The following is a 17,012-nucleotide window of genomic DNA, read 5'->3' as shown; positions in this document are numbered from 1 at the left end:
AAACCTACCCCAGGTCCTGAAGGTTACAGCTGGGATGCCGAAAGACATCGCACAGAAGCTTTACTCCATCATCTTGTAGCCAGTTGGACCCCAGATCCAGATGTGTCAGGCTCTTGTTGCGTAGGAGAGAAGAGGAGAGATGTTGACCGCTCAGTGAGGTGAAGTGGCAACGCCTCAGCCTATAGGAAGGACAGTATGAGGACACATGGAATCACTGCTTTACTGCCCAGAGATTTTGCAAAGGTTTCATCCTGTGCTCCCTCACCTACTTGCCAACACTCATCTCAGATCAAATACCCTCTCCCTCATTACCTCTTTGCCTGTCTCACTTGGGATATTCTTCAGAATATCCTTCAGAATATTCACTTGAGATATCCATGTTCTTCAGAATTTTTCTTTTCAAATGCTAGATTTTAAAATTTATTTTGAAAGAGAGAGAGAATCTCAAGCAGGCTCCATGCTGTTAGTGCAGAGCCTGATACAGGGCTCAACCTCATGAACTGTGAGATCATGACCTGAGCTGAAACCGACTCAGATGCCCAACTGACTGAGCCACCCAGACGCCCCCAGAATTCTTCTTTACTATAAATGAAATGTTAACCTCTTCACACTGTGCATAAATACAGTACCTAATTGCAAAAGCAGCTACACGGAGAGGAGTAGGCATATGGAATAGAAGGGGAGTAATCATAATAAAGTACTTTTTTACATAATAAAAGTGGCATTTCCAATCAGTAGGGAAAAGATCTATTATACTATAAGTCATTTGGGAAAGCAGACCTGACATATGGGAGAAAATAAGTTTTAAGCCTTACAACAAAGTAGGAATAATTTAACACTTACATGTTAAAAATTAAACCATAAAGAATAGACATAAGTAGGGTTTTTTAAATAAAGGTATTTCCAATTATGACAAAACTTCTAAAAGTCATGAGGAGGAAGATAATGTGACTTCACAAGAATTTTAAACTTCCGTATTCTAAAAATGGCCACGAGAAAACATACAGAAACATGCTAGGTAAATTATTTGCAAAACAGAAAAAATAATGGCTATAATGTATGTCATATTAATAACCATAACATATATAACAGAAAAAATCCAGAAGAAAATGGAGCCTATGAAGAGGCAATTCCTAGAATATTAAAGGCCAAAAACATTTGAAAAGATGCTCAACATTAAATTATTTTTATTTATTTATTTTATTATTTTTTTAAGAAGGCTCCATGCCCAAGGTGGGGCTTGAACTCATGACCCCAAGATCAAGAGTCACATGCTCTACCAGCTGAGGCAGCAAGGCGCCCCTCAACATCAAATCATTTTTAAAGTTATTTTCAATTATCTAATAAATACTGATAAAAAAAAACAACCAGTAGATACTCGATGAGGATGTTAAAATGCAGGCTTCTAGATTGCCAAGGAATTATGAACAATCTATTGGAGAAAATGTAACCACGTCTGACAAAATAAAAATTTTGGTTCATCAATTCCACATCTGGGAATTCATCTAAGGGCAATGAACAGAATAATCACACTGTGATCCAGCCATACCATGGGATGCTACATTCCTGTTTAGTGGTGTTCATATACATTTACCTGTTCTAGACCCAGAATATGGAGTTGGACAGGCAGACTTTAGTCCTGAATCCACCATGTGCTCATGAACATGAGGCAAACTATATAATCTTTCTAAGCCTCACATTTCTCACCTGGGGCTGAGAACTCAGTGGCCAATTGGACACCAACAGGTACATTTGTGCAGATTAAATAAATTTAGCACAGGGCCCAGCACAGAGTAAGGACACAACAAATGGCAATCATTAATACCATCATCCTCATCATCTGCATTATCATTATTGATAACAGTAGGGAAAATGCAAGGGACAGATTATATTTATAACACTGTCCCTTCTAAAATATATTTCAAAATGTATACATCAGCAGGATGAAAACTAGTGCTCACTTACACAAGGCTCTGGAGATTGCACTGTGGATGTTTCAAGGCATCACTCACAAGCTTTACTCCATCATCTCCCAAGATGTTGTCTGCCAAGCACAAATGTGTCAACCTTTTGTTGCTGATGAGAGCCAAAGAAAGATCCTCACAACCAGCTACTGTGAGGCCACAGCTTTCTAAGCTGAAGGAGAAACACAGTTGGGAAGGGACCAGTCAAATCCCAAAGTTCATGTTTCTCATCCTCTTCTCAGGGACACTAGCTGGTACTTACAGTCCTTATATCTCTACTATAGAATCAACCTTTCAAACCTACTAAAATTACAAATGCCCTTGCAGCTACATACAAGGGAGAGGAGGAGGAAAATAGTAATAAAAATAAGCATTCATGAAGAAAAGCAGCAGTTAAAAGTCTAATGAGAGAGAAAGCAAAAGAGGACTTCATGTAGAGCTCATCCAGGATTGACAAATGAGCCAAGTGGTGTCCAGACCCAAACAGTTTGCCCATACAGCTCTTAACTAAGTCACACAAGACTGCCCAAAAGGACTACAGGGAAAACAAACCAGCAAGACTCACGACAGTCTCTCTAGGTGACACTTGGGATGTCCTAAGGCCTCACACAACAGCTTGACTCCGTCATCTAATAGGTGATTGGTCGACAGATTCAGAAATACCAGGCTCCGGCTTCTAAGGAGAGCCTTAGAGATATTTAGACAACAAACTGTAGTTAGATCGCAGGATTCCAAGCTGAAAAACAACACAGGAAACCAGAGATGACCCTCCTCAGAGAAGAGTTATGACCACCACTCACCCAGCCAGATGGTGTGGGCTCCCAGACTTTGTGACCCCTTCTGAAAACCAGCTTCCCTACTTGCAATGAGTTATTTAGCTAAAGCACAAGGATCTGCTAGGGAGCTAGGAAGGGGAGAGCAGAAAGCTTGTCTTTTCCATCCCCATCTCCCCAATTCCCTATGAAAATATGTATGGAAGTCCTAAAGAAGTATTTTTATATGATACTTTTTTTTTCTCTAGGAGGAATTTCCTCCAACTACAACATGGAAGAAGGTGGACTGAAGGGTGTAGAGTCCTTGCACTCTGACTTCTGAAAAACATGGGGCAGGAAGTCAGGATGAAAAGCTGTGATTCCCACAGCTGTCTACCAAGAACTCACCTATTCATGGGAGTCAATCCATGTTTTCTGAGGAACCCAGTCCTTAAGAGTAAAAACTAGGAGTAAATCAGAAATAGGGGCTCAGTTGGTTAAGACTCTGACTTCAGCTCAGGTCATAATCTCACAGTTCATGAGTTCAAGTCCTGAGTCAGGTTCCGTGCTGACAGCTTGGAGCCTGGAGCCTGCTTCAGATTCAGTGTCTCTCTCTGTCCTGCCCCCACTCTCACTCTGTGTCTCAAAAATAAATAAAGATTAAAAAAAATTTTTTTTAAATAAAAAGTAAATCAGAAATAAAACAGTCTCTAAAAATAAAGCAAAAGAAGAAGGGAACCAAAAGAAGAAAGGAAGAAGTACATGAAGAGACCATATTTGTAGAGACTCCTATTTAGAGACAGCTTGTGCTTGGAGAAGCCTGGGCCTGGTACCAGCTCTTCGTAAGACGAGGAAGGTGACACCAGTGTTCCGGGAACTTGGGAGTCACTCTAGTTACTCCTTTGAATCAAGCACTTATCAACCCAGTCCCTCAGGAATTGTTTGTCTTCATCAGAATAAGGGTGTATATAGGTAAGAACAAGAGAATCTCCCTCCTCAATCCAGAATTAGACCTCAGTGGATCACCTAAGGCTGGAAACCTCAACTTACCCTGAAAAGGTGTTATGGACTGAACTGTGTTCCCCAAAATTCAGATGTTGAAGCCCATGCCTGCAATGTGACTATATTTGGGGCAAGGCCTTTAAGGAAGTAATTAAGGTTATATGAGGTCTTAAGAGGGGACCCCGAATCCGAAAGGACCAGTGCCCTTATAAGAAGGGAAGAGGTACCAGGACTGCACACGCATGAAAGAGGCACATGAAGGCACCAGGAGAAGGCGGCTCTCTACAAGCCTAGAAGCGAAGCCTCATCAGAAACATACCCTGCCGGCACTCTGATCTTCAACTTCCAGGCTCCAAAACTGTGACAAATAAATTTCCTTTGTTTAAACCACCCAGTCTGTGGTATTTGTTACGGCTGAACAGGGTGATACAAAAGGGTATTACAGCAACAGCCAAGCAGGCAGTTAGAGAAACAAGGGAAGCGTCATACACTGGGTTCCAGCTCTTCTAGCAGACGAAGATTCCAATATTATGGGGCCTGTGGATAAAATGTTAAAGTTTAACTAAAGGACAGAAAATATGTACATGTATGAAAAACAGAAAATGGGGAAACAGAAGAAAATGTTTAGAAAAGCTTGCTTTACATCTTAAATGTATAAGGTGCACATTCTCTGAACAAGAGCACATCCTAAGAAGAGGTAACACTGAGAAAGGGAGCGGGTTTAAGATAAAGAGTCCAACGAGTTTAAAAACAGGAGAAAACTGGAATCCATATGTGAAGCAATAAAGAACAAAAGCAGTGAAAATATGTGAGAAACTCCTCAAGGAGGAAGGATGAAAAAAGATTAAAGTGACAAAAAGTAAGTAAGAGTTATATAGGAAAGGAGCTACAACCAATGACTATGAGATGCTCTTGAAGAAAGAGAGCAAGAGAAACAAACCCATTTTTAAAAATCCAATTGAAAGAAAGAATTCCTGGGCAGAAAAAAAGGTTGCTAGCAGATTAAACGGTACTTTCATGCCAAAGTAAGGAAAACTACCTGGACAACACCAATGAGAGAAAACTAACACGTATGAACCAGGAAGGTGGGCAGGAAGGTGAGGGGTTCAAGGGTCAGGTTATCCTCAGACTTTAGAACACCAAATGCTGCAGAGCAATGTACCAAAGTCAAAGTGCTAAGAAGGAAAATAGAGCCCTCAGACCCAGGTAAGAGGTCAATCATCAGGATTCCAGGGTGGCTCAGTTGGTTAAGTGTCTGATTTCGGCTCAGATCATGATCTCATGGTTTGTGAGTTCCACCCCACATCGGGCTGTGCACTGACAGCGTGGAACATGCTTGGGATCCTCTTTTTCTCTCTCTCTCTCTGCCCCTACCCTGCTCTCTCTCTCTCAAAATAAATAAACTTTATAAATAAACAAGAAGTTAATCATCTGTGAGGGCAACTGAGGGATATAAATGAAGTCCTAAAATATATCATTCATATACATTTCATGAAAATGGTCATTTAAAATTATACGGCCAATAATGCAATGAATGAAATGTAAGATTTTATACAGTAAGAAATGAAAGTTTAACAAAAAAAATACACATATACATCGATAAAAAGTATATAAAATTAAATTTGAATAATTGTTGTATTCATGTGCATCGCCATGACAAAAAGTCAGAAAAGTTCTGAAAGAGTTCAAAATGTAAAATGTGTAGCCCCCATAATCCTGATTAAATTAACATGCTGGAAATTGTATGACAGAGGTACATTAAATGCAATGCCTTACATAAGGGTATTTTAAATGCTTTAATCCTTTTAAATTTGGTAATTCAAACACATTTGGAGGGAAAAACCCTGAAGGGTGATAATAATCCAATAAAAACAGGCAATATCCTACTTGCAAATTTCCAGACACACATACACATAGATCAAAAATGAAACACAATGTAATGCATTCAGGAAGCAAAGAACAGAAACGGTAAACACTAAAAAAAAGGTTTTCAGCTGGGGATGTAAATATTACACGGCTCACGTTCTTTGTTCATGATCTGTTTCGCTCTTATCCTTTCCATATTACAAGTTTGAGCTTCTCAAGCTTTCTTCTTTTCCCTTAGCACTAAGGGAATTTCAGCTATGGACTTCCTAATTCCTGACAAATGAAATCTCAGCCTCATAAGAAAATGTTCCCTCTTTCCCTTATAGCTACAAAGAAAAGCAGATGGTATTACAAGTCTGAAAATATTTCATTGTAAAAAAGAAGTCTTATAAGAAGACATGTGGACTTTAGAAATTGCTACTGTGTCTTGTGAAAACAACCCTTAAGTTCTAGTAAGTCTATAATTTTGACCAAGTGTCTTATTTAATAATGTGTCACTCCTGTAATATTCAAATTGCTACTTCTGAATTTCTAAATGTTACAAACATGGAACAGATTGTGTCAAATCAGAAAGATCATCAAGGCTCTCCTCTTCTCTCACATGCAGAAGGAAATAAAAAAATGTAACTCTGGTCTCTTGTTTTTGAGAGTTTGAAGGTCTTGTCTCAGTTATGTTAATACAAAACATCAATCACCAGTAATTCAATCAAAAGCTGAGCTGACGACGGTGGCTCTAAGCTAACCCCTACATATGGGCCAGTGAAACAGAGGAGACACATTAACTTGCATTTGGGTTCTGGTGGGGAACTGACCCAACTCTCTCTCTCTATAGTGCCCCTACAAGGAGGCCCTTGACTGAAAATTTCCAAGCAAATTATAATTTTTTTTTAAATTTTTTTTTCAATGTTTATTTATTTTTGGGACAGAGAGAGACAGAGCATGAACGGGGGAGGGGCAGAGAGAGAGGGAGACACAGAATCAGAAACAGGCTCCAGGCTCCGAGCCATCAGCCCAGAGCCCGACGGGGGGCTCGAACTCACGGACCGCGAGATCGTGACCTGGCTGAAGTCGGACGCTTAACCGACTGCACCACCCAGGCGCCCCGCAAATTATAATTTTTAATATTTGTTACAGATCTGTAATCAAGGCAGTATGGTACTGGCACAAAAACAGATACTTTTATCAATGGAACAGAACAGAGAATCCAGAAATGGACCCACAAGTGTATGGCCAGCCAATTTTTGACAAAGCAGGAAAGAATATCCAATGGAAAAAAAAGGCAGTCTCTTCAGCCATTGGTACCAGGAAAACTGGACAGCAACATGCAGAAGAATGAACCTGAACCACTTTCTTTACACCATACACAAAAGTAAACTCAAAATGGATGAAAGACCTAAACATAAGATAGGAAGCCATCAAAATCCTAGAGGAGAAAACAGGCAATAACCTCTTTGACTTCAGCTGCAGCAACTTATTACTTGACGTGTCTCTGGAGGCAAGGTAAACAAAAGCAAAAACGAACTATTGGGACCTCATCAAGATAAAAAGTTTCTGCACGGCAAAGGAAACCATCAGCAAAACTAAAAGGCAACCAACAGAATGGGAGAAGATATTTGCAAACGCCGTATCAGATAAAGGGTAAGTATCCAAAATCTATAAAGAACTTATCAAACTCCACACCCAAAAAACAAATAATCCAGTGAAGAAATGGGCAAAAGACATGAATAGACACTTTTCCAAAGAAGACATCTAGATAGCTAACAGACACATGAAAACATGCTTAACACCACTCATCATCAGGGAAATACAAATCAAAACCACAATGAGATACTACCTCATACCAGTCAGAATGGCTAACATTAACAACTCAGGCAACAATAGATTTGGTGAGGATGCGGAGAAACTCTTTTGCACTGCTGGTGGGAACGTAAACTGGTGCAGCCACTCTGGAAAACAGCATGGAGGTTCCTCAAAAAATTAAAAATAGAACTACCCTATGACCCAGTAACAGCACTACTAGGTATTTATCCAAAGGATTCAAAAAAGTTGACTCACAGGGGCACCCGCACCCCAATGTTTATAGAAGCACTATCAACAATAGCCAAAATATGGAAAGAGCCCAAATATCCACTGACTGATGAATGGATAAATAAGATGTGGTATGTATATACAATGGAGTATTACTTGGTGATCAAAAAGAATGAAATCTTGCCATATGCAACAACGTGGATGGAACTAGAGTGCATTATGCTAAGCAAAATAAGTCAGAGAAAGACAAATATTATATGATTTCACTTATATGTAGGATTTAATAAACAGATGAACACAGGGGAAGGGAAGCAAAAATAAGATAAAAACAGAAAGGGAAACAAACCATAAGAGACTCTTAAGCACAAAGAAAATGAGGGTTGCTGGAGGGGTGCTGGGTGGGGGATGGGCTAAATGGGCGATGGCATTAAGGAGGGCACTTGTAATGAGCACTGGATGTTACATGTAAGTGATGAATCACTAAATTCTACTCCTAAAATCATTATTACAATATATGTTAACCAGCTTGGATATAAATTTTAAAAAGTAAGCAAATTATAAACTTGTTCTCATTGTTTTTGTTCTCATTGATTGCAGTCTGTGGCTCTGACCAGCTGTGACTGGGTACAGGTCCATTAGGTGGTCCTTGATGCAGCTCACTCAGAAGGAATCCACGTGTCAAGAATAAGCATCTCCTGGTGTGAGACACAGAGTAGGACTTTATCTGATGCATGATGCCAGTTTTCTCTAGGAGCTGAGGCTCAGTGGAATAAGCTCTTTTGTGCTTCTGGCAGCACAGGATTAGAAAATTGCCACTCAAGAGGCATTGCTCAAGACAAAGTGGCCCTTCCTCAGTTAGAAGGGTCTGCTGCCCTGGAGGATGAACCCTCCAGGACCTCAGAACAGCTGTGTGAATGTTCTTTTGTGAAAATGTCTGCTATGTGGTCTCTAGGTTGCCCGAGAATTTTGTAACTTTTTATTTGAATGCGAGATTATTATTATTATTTTTACTGTATTTATTTTAAGAGTGAGCAGGCACGTGCACAAGCTCCCCGTCTGAGCGGGGGAGGGGCAGAGAGAGAGGGAGAAGACAATATCCCAATCTCTGGGCTGAAAGCATGGAGCCCCACACGGGGCTTCATCTCACTAACCCAAAACCTGACCTGAGCCAAAAATCAAGATTTGGATGCTTAACCAACTGAGCCATCCAAGCACCCCTATTTTTCTGACAGGCATGAGAAATTGAGAAACGGCAGAGTTGTTTCTAAAGGGATATGGTTGCAGAAATTGTTCACTGCGAGAGAAGGTCTTTGGATGAACAAGATAGGTTTCATGGACCTATTACAAATCAAGCTAAATCATTAGATTAACTTAATTTGTTCTGTAACTTGAAACTTAAAAGATGGTTTTGGGACTCATTCCTTAATTTACCACAGTGAGAAATAAAAATGCAAACATAGATTTTAAGATCACATATGGCTTTGTATTTCTTTAACAAAAAAGTCTTTATTATTTACTAATTTTTTAAAGTTAATTTATTTATTTTTGAGATAGCACAAACAGGGGTGGGACAGAGAGGATAGACAGAATCCGAAGCAGGCTCCACGCTGTCAGTACAGAGCCCGGATATGGGGCTCGAACCCATGGACCATGAGTACATGACCTGAGCTGAAATCAAGAGTCGGACACTTAAGCAAATGAGCCACCCAGGTGCCCCTAACAAAAAAAAAAAAAAAAAATCTTAAAGAACTTTCTAAATCTCTCACATTTCCCCTGTAGGTTAAATATTATTTATATTAATATTTAAAAGCATATAAATATAAATCTCAGTACATAATTAAAATGAGTTGCATAAATGACCAACATATTTATAAACTGGAATCTTACAAATCTTGGAATCAGACAATATTGCAAATATTATGCTTTTTGAATCAACTTTTGAGGTGTACTGTGTTGCAATATTCTTAGCAGTGGTTATACTATCTTTAATGTTGACTTAAATATAGTTTCCAAATTTACTGATTTTGGAAACTTAGATTAATAGAATATTTTAGAAATTAGTTATTTATCTAAAAATTTCTAAAAATGCTAAACTTCAAAACAAGAACATAAATTACTTTCTTACCAATTTGTTACAGTTTATTCTTCATATTATTCAAATTAAGATGGCAAAATCAATTATTGTCTTATATTCCTATTTATGTTTGAACTTAGGGCTTAAATCTTTAAATTACATTTAAAGTAATTTTACATTTTATCCTGTTTGGGGGGTGCCCGGGTAGCTCATTCAGTTAAACATCCAACTCTCCATTTTGGCCAGGTCATGATCTCATGGTTCATGACTTTGAGCCCTGCATCAGGCTCTGTGCTGATGGTGCAGAGCCTGCTTGTGATTCTCTCTCTGCCCCTTCAGCATGCTCTCTCTCAAAAATAAACTTAAAAAAAAAAAAGCACTTGTTTGGGATGATTATGAGGCTGTGGATATATATCAGGGTTTATGAAAGTTAATGACTAAAACACATTTTTGTAATAGAGAAAACAGGACTAGTAGTTCAGTTTCCAACTCCAGTCTCTGACTGCTGGGTCATCTGTGCAGGTGGCAGAAATTCTGATTTCAAAGTATATACACTCTCACTTTTCCAAAGTCTTTTCATATTTATGAGGACCCATTATACTTTTGAACTCTTTATGGTTGTCAACAATTATAATACACTAGAACGATTCTAAACTCCTGGAAAAGCAAAAATTTTCCACTGGTCCATATGCTATCTACATCTTATAAACTATTTTATTCTGGTTAATAATACAGTCAAGGCTGTGGTTGTTATTCCCAGGCACCTTCCTCTTATCTGTTTTGTTTTAAAGTTCTTTGTTGTTTTTTTTTTTTTTTTAATTTGAGAGAGAGAGAGAGAACAAGCAGGGGAGGGACAGAGAGCGGGAGACAGAATCCCAATCCCGATGTGGGGCTCATACTCACAAACTTGACCTGAGCTGAAGTCAAGAGTCACACGCTTAACTGACTGAGCCACCTGGGTGCCCCATCTTCCTCTTATCTTGATCAACTAATCAGTTTGTTCTTGCAACTGTTTTAGATGGTACCCTTCTGGAATATTCTCTAATTCAAAATCTTTGAAGATGTAGGGAGTGTTTTACGTTAATACTGTTTTGGTACTCTTCATGTGGCTGTTTGGTGGAATCAACTGCTCCCTCACCTTGATATTAACCCCCAATTGCAGAGCACAGGCAAAATAAGAAAGGATTCTGGGCACAATGAGGCATTATTAGTTTGCCCAAGGTTTTTGTTTTTCCCCTTATTTGCTCAACATACTTTAAGAACTACCCTATCATTAGGCCCACAATGTGGAAAAAATTATCAGGACAAGGAGAGTAGATACTTCTCCCCCTTCTGGAGGGGAACCTTTAGTACACAGTAGAGTGAAATCTTCACATGAAATTAGTGATTGTATGTACCTTTCCACCAGTATGCTCATGTTTAAGGGCTGACAGGAGTCTCTCAGGAATTTAAAGTTTTCTTAAATACTTTATATTTGCAAAGTTCCTACAGTAATTGGGGATCTTCTGTGAGGCAGCCTGGCAGAGGTCTACTGATTTATCAATGCTTTCACTGCTCACATCAACTAGAATCAGTGGGAATAGTAAAACAGCAAAATGCAATTTGACAATGTTAAGCTCAGCATGAACTATGCTTAAACCAGACTACCGTAGCCAGTCAACTGTCCACAGCTGTTAGGACATGAGGTCTAAAGTAAACGTAAAATTGAAACTTTCTCCAGAGCGTTAATACAAAGTCTATAAGACTATCGATTACTTCCAGGAGTTACCCACTATGGGAGAGCATCCAATCCTACATAAGGCAGTGCTCAATTATTACAAAGCTCTGGTGACTTCTGCCACCAAAACATTTTATTTACTGATATAAGGAGCCCCACTAGTTGACACAGACAGATGGTTTCCTATTTGAAAGCCTAGTAACTGGGTCTACCTTAAGGCTTATCGGTGGAAAACATTGTTCAAATCTCAGCTGATGAAAAAGATCTTACCCCAGTCCTGCTGCTCTGTCAAGTGCCAAGGCATTTTTGTCTTGGACCCATGGTTCCCACTGTAAGAAAACATCTTTCCTTCCATTTAACAGCTTTTTGCTACTAACATGTTTCACTTGTAGACAGAAGAACCAATGACCTACTTCTCACTTGGGTTCCATACTAGAAGCTGCAGGTTACTGAAAATTCCTCACCATGTCCTAAAACTACTTCACAGATGGTAATACTAATACCCCCCAACCTGGCCTGCCGACAATTGAACTCAACCCATGTTCAAGAAGCATCCAACAACTTTCTGGATATGCTATAAGTAAATTTCATCCTACAAAAACTGGGGAGACTTAAGAATTCCCAATGTTAATATAGTTCACCTGCCTATGGTCAAAAAGAAGGTCTTGTTCCACATTTTACTTGTGATTTCTACATATAGATTATAATTTGCTTCTAACAAATACAGACCTATCCTGGCCTTTCATGCATCAAGGTTCTGCCTTACTCCCCCACCCCACCCCTCAAATGAGTCCAGGGATAAAAACTTCTAAGGTAAAATTTATTGCAGCGATTTTTTATTTTGCTCTGGTTTGGTTTTATTTTGTCAAAAACTGAATTAAAAACCCTTCACTGGAAAATAATATCTCCCTTGAAACCAGTCACACAAATGTGGGGACCTAGTAGGATTGCCAACCCTCTCACTTTCAGAGAAAATCAGACCCAGCACTAGGATCCACAGTGTGTGAGAATGAACAAACACCTTGACAGTTGACAGTCACTGTGCTCTTCTTCCTCAGCTTTCTGTACTGGTCACCGAGTTGCAATTATAAGGGGAGGGTGATTTGTTATCAAAACTTAAGTAAAACTGAGCCTGCTTAACACTGGCCCCAGTTAGCATTAGTACATTCTTTTCTGTAAGCGTTCAAAGATACAATAAATACACATATGGCTGCACTTAAATATAAATAATTTTAAATTCTGGGTCTGTTTTTTTTTTTTTTAATTTAGGAAATGTTGACATGGAACCATACAATGAGGGGTCTTTAGTGGGAAGCAATTAAAAGTCCTGTCAGGAGAAAATCACCCTGAATCTGGGGATTCCTGACATTCTATATCATGAAAATAGATTTAAGCTGGCCCTATGAATAGTAAATCCAGGCTGTAAAGTCTGTTTGGACAGACAAAAGTCTCAGTTATAACAAAAAAAAACCTCACAACTTACCTCAGATTCTGTAGTTTACACTCTGGGTTTTTCAAGGCTTCACACAAGGACTTTACTCCATTGTCCCCTACATCACTCCCTTTCAGGTCGAGATGCATCAGATTCTGGTTGTGAGTCAAGGAACTAGCAATATCCCGACAACCATCAGGGAAAGAAAGAAATCTCATCCTTCAGAATAAAAATAGGAAGGGGGGAATTACAAAATTATTCATATCCTGGTTATAGCACTCACTTTCTTTTCAAAACCAACTCTTAGATAACTAAATATTCCTGCCGTTTCTTATTTTACTGTGGATTTCTCAGATTTCACGATTTCTCAGAAATCTGAGTTTCAGGATGTTGCTTAGAAAAATAATTGGGTTACTACTTAGATAGCCATTACATCCTGACAACTGATATCCTCAACTTTTTTTTGACCTTGAAGGAAAAGAAGGTAATAACATCAGGAAAAGCAGAAGAGGAGGTTTTGAACTCTTAATCCTAGGAATGACTACCAGAAATAATGGGGAATATTCCAAATACTTCATTACAGCATTAATTCACATTTAATCCTTTAAATAACCCCAGGTGAGTTCATAATTAATATCAACTGTTTGATGTGCAACATTAACAAAACATATCACTGCAAAAGACGCTGTCATCTTGTGGACTTTAAGTGTACAGAGACAGCCCAAAGCTAAATATGGGAGGAAGTTAAATATGCCCCTTTTTCTTCCTAGCTATTATCTGCTATTCAGTCACTGTTAGCTATATCTGATTCTTCTGTAAGTGCCTCTGGTAGTCCCAAATGCCTAATATGCTTACACTGCTCACTAACTGTTCAAAACATCCCTGTGTAACATCACCTCTCCTCCCTTTCATCCACCACCTAACCTTCACCCTCACCCCCCTTCTAGCCAAGCACAGGAAAATAAAACTTTCACCTGTTTACAGCATTAACCATCATCATCCAGTAAAAGTGCCGAATGCACTCACTAAATATAAATTGGAAGTACAATTTCATGTGTTAAGGAAAAAGGACTTGAGGAAGTAAGACCACACTGAGGTGAGAAAGACTAAGAGCTACTTTCATGGTGTCACCCCCTAAGGAACCCTTGCACTGTAAAAGAGGGGGAGCCATTTAACCCCAGAGAAGGCAGTAGCAATTTCAGGGCTTTAGATTGGTGACTTTCAGTAAAAGGAAAATGTAGGGGAGATGCCTGGGGGTGAATGAAAAGGATTTCCAGGAACCCCTTAATCATGACATCTATGCAGTTGACTACCCCATCTATGGTACAAAACCAGACCAAATCTGGTACTTTAAATCTAAGGTCAGATCTCACTGAAAACATGGAGATTCCAAGGGAAATATTTAGGGAGAAGCCTGTCCCCCTCCCCTAAAAAAAGAACATCAATCTCCAGTGCTAATCGTTTGTTCAGTATTCAATACATATTACTGAGCACCAATTAGGCCTTGAGCACATGGATGGGCATTGAATACAGTACTAAATAGCATCAGTTCCAGCTCTTAGTAGAACCAGTAGACAAAAGGGGGAAAGCCATGTAAACCAGCAAATGTAAAAAAATGATAGGGTCTGTAGAATCAAATTAGGATATAATAAAGTAGCAAATGTTGGCCAGGATGAGGAGCAGCCGGAACTTTCATATATTGTCAGTAGGACTACAAAATGGCACAACCACTCTAAAGGGCTGGCTGGCAATTTATTAACAGGTTAAACATCCATCTGTAAACTGGCAGTTCCATTCCTAAATATTAGCCCAAGAGATGAGAACATAGATCACACACATACAAAATTCGTGCAAGAATAGTCATAGCAGCCTTATTCATTATAGCCAAAAACTGGAAACAACACAGGAGTCTATTCAAAAGAGAATGAATGAGCTGCAGTAGGTCAAACAATGGAATACTCACATCAGCAATAAGAAGAAACAGGCTACTAAAACATACAACTACATAGGTAAATTTTTAAAACATTTTGTTGAGCAGAAGAATACAGACACAACACATACATACTACATGAAGCAATCAAAGCTATTTACAAGAACAAAGCTAATCTATAGTTATAGATTTAGAAAGTGGTTGCCTTTGAGACTGGATAGGGTAAGAAAACTAATAGAAGGGGGTAGAAGGAAACTTCCAGAGGTGATGGAATTATTCTCTAGCTTGTTTTGGGTATTGGTTACATAGATATATGCAATCATCAAGCTTACTAGACACTTACTATCTGTGCCTTTTATTAAATGTAAATTATTCCTCAAGAGAAAGAAATTAAAAAGAAAAGTAGTGTACTCCAGAACCTATCTTTGAAAATGCTATTGAGCTGCCTAGAATGCCTTAGCTCTGTGTCCTTCCTCACGTACAAAATTCCTTATCGGGCCTCAAAAAACACATGTCAATAGCTGCTACACTCCCAGAACAAGTTGGTTATGCTTCCACATCCCCAGAGGTTTCCACTGGTGGTGTTTTTAAAGTAGTTTACACTGTGGATTTTAAATATTTGTTTACTATTGGATCCCCTAATAAGTAGTAGCCAATGGGACAAAGAAAGAAGGTGGAATAACTCCATTAGACTTTCTGATGCCAAACTTACAATAGCTTTTGTAGTTTACAGCTTGGATGCCTCAGTTCCTGATAAAAAGTCTTCATGGCTAATTCATTGAGGTTGCTATGACACAGGTCCAATTCTCTCAAGTGTTCATTTGTATGAAGCACTGAACAGAGATCTTGCCAGCAATGAGTAATATGACCACCATCCCTTCGCCTAGATAATTGAGAAAAAGAAAAGATGGATTTATCTGTTTCAACCAGGGCACCTGTCAGAAGATGGTGTTGGGTGAAAGGAAGTATACCCCGGAAATGGTGAATACATCAGTGCAGGTCTGTTGTGGGTGCAGTCCACCCGAAAATCTTCCTCTTGGCACCCCAAAGGCTTTGTTTGCCTAGTAACTCTCTCACCCCCTCAACAGATTTCTTCAACACACAAAACTACACTAGAGACTTCACTTTGGAGGAAGAGACTTAGGAAGGACAATCCAGAGGTCTTCAAATACCCAAAGAGCCAGTATCAAGAAGAAAAATAAGACTACAAAAAGAATAGGAGTAATAGGGAGACATCTGGGGACAGGGTGGAGACTAAGAAGCCCGGGTTTTGAGCTCCAGTTCTCCCGTTGACTAGCTACATCACTTTAGGTAAGTCACATCAGTTCTAGGAGCTCTGAGCTCTCTTCATGTATGAAATGGAAATTCTATCTCCCTTCACAGGACTGTGGGGATTTAATAGTCAAATTTAGTACATACACAAAGGCACTCTGTAAATTTGTAGCTGTTGTATAATTTAACTAATAGGCATACTATTGACAAACTCATTATAAACAAAGGTTAGTAAGGAATAAAGCAGAGGACATCCTTATGATTATAAGCAAAAGCCCTACAACAAAACAGTCCTGAGTCCCAACTCTGCCTTTCACTAAACTGGCTGATCTGGCAACATCACTAGCCTAGGCGAGCCTCAGTTTCTTCATCTTAAACAATGAAGATAATAGTATCTATTTCTTAGGATTACTGTGAAGATTCAGTAAGAATCTATACAAAATACTTAACAAATGTTTCCCATTGTAAATGCTAACAATCGGTAGCTGTTTTATTTATATTAAAATACATAAAAGTCTAGCATGTTGCCTTATACAAACAGCTGCTATAGGAGAGGGGAAAAAAGCATCTTTTTCCCTGTGGCCTCCTAGGTTCTCTCTGGGGCCCTCTAAATTGGATGGGCAAAAGACAGATTAACAAGAGAAAAGCATACAAATTGTATTAGCATGTGCATTGTGGACCTACATGGGAGGAATTCAGTGATGAGTAACTCAGAGATGTAGGCATTATTTGGGTTTATATAGCTAATTTAGTGGGGGAAAGGCAGAGGGAGAAAAGGCACTTGTGGACAAACAAAGGACTTGTTGGAAAGATAAATGGACCCTTAAGAGAACAGAGAAGAGACAGGATAGTTTGTGACAACATCCACCTGGGTGTGGTGCCAACTTGCCTCCAAGAAGAAATTAGAGAAATTGCTTGCAGGGAGAGGATTCATGACAGTTGAGTTCTTTTTAGAGGCTCTGCTTGTAGGCAGGT

General features: G+C 39.1%; 1 protein-coding gene across 1 annotated transcript in view; it reads right to left on the bottom strand.

Annotated features, from left to right (window-relative positions):
* The window catches only part of NLRP14 (NLR family pyrin domain containing 14), a 39,137-nt gene that overhangs the window by 13,667 nt on the left and 8,458 nt on the right, over positions 1-17,012 (bottom strand). The window contains exons 4-8 of the mRNA XM_043580539.1: positions 15,478-15,642; positions 12,887-13,054; positions 2,530-2,700; positions 1,966-2,136; positions 9-179 (exon numbers count right to left, since the gene is read on the bottom strand). Of these exons, the coding sequence (XP_043436474.1) occupies positions 9-179; positions 1,966-2,136; positions 2,530-2,700; positions 12,887-13,054; positions 15,478-15,642 (846 nt within the window). The remainder of the gene's footprint in view (positions 1-8; positions 180-1,965; positions 2,137-2,529; positions 2,701-12,886; positions 13,055-15,477; positions 15,643-17,012) is intronic.

This window comes from Prionailurus bengalensis, chromosome D1 (assembly GCF_016509475.1).
Source record: "Prionailurus bengalensis isolate Pbe53 chromosome D1, Fcat_Pben_1.1_paternal_pri, whole genome shotgun sequence".
Lineage (NCBI taxonomy): Eukaryota > Metazoa > Chordata > Mammalia > Carnivora > Felidae > Prionailurus > Prionailurus bengalensis.
This window is presented reverse-complemented; position numbering and strand designations above follow the sequence as displayed.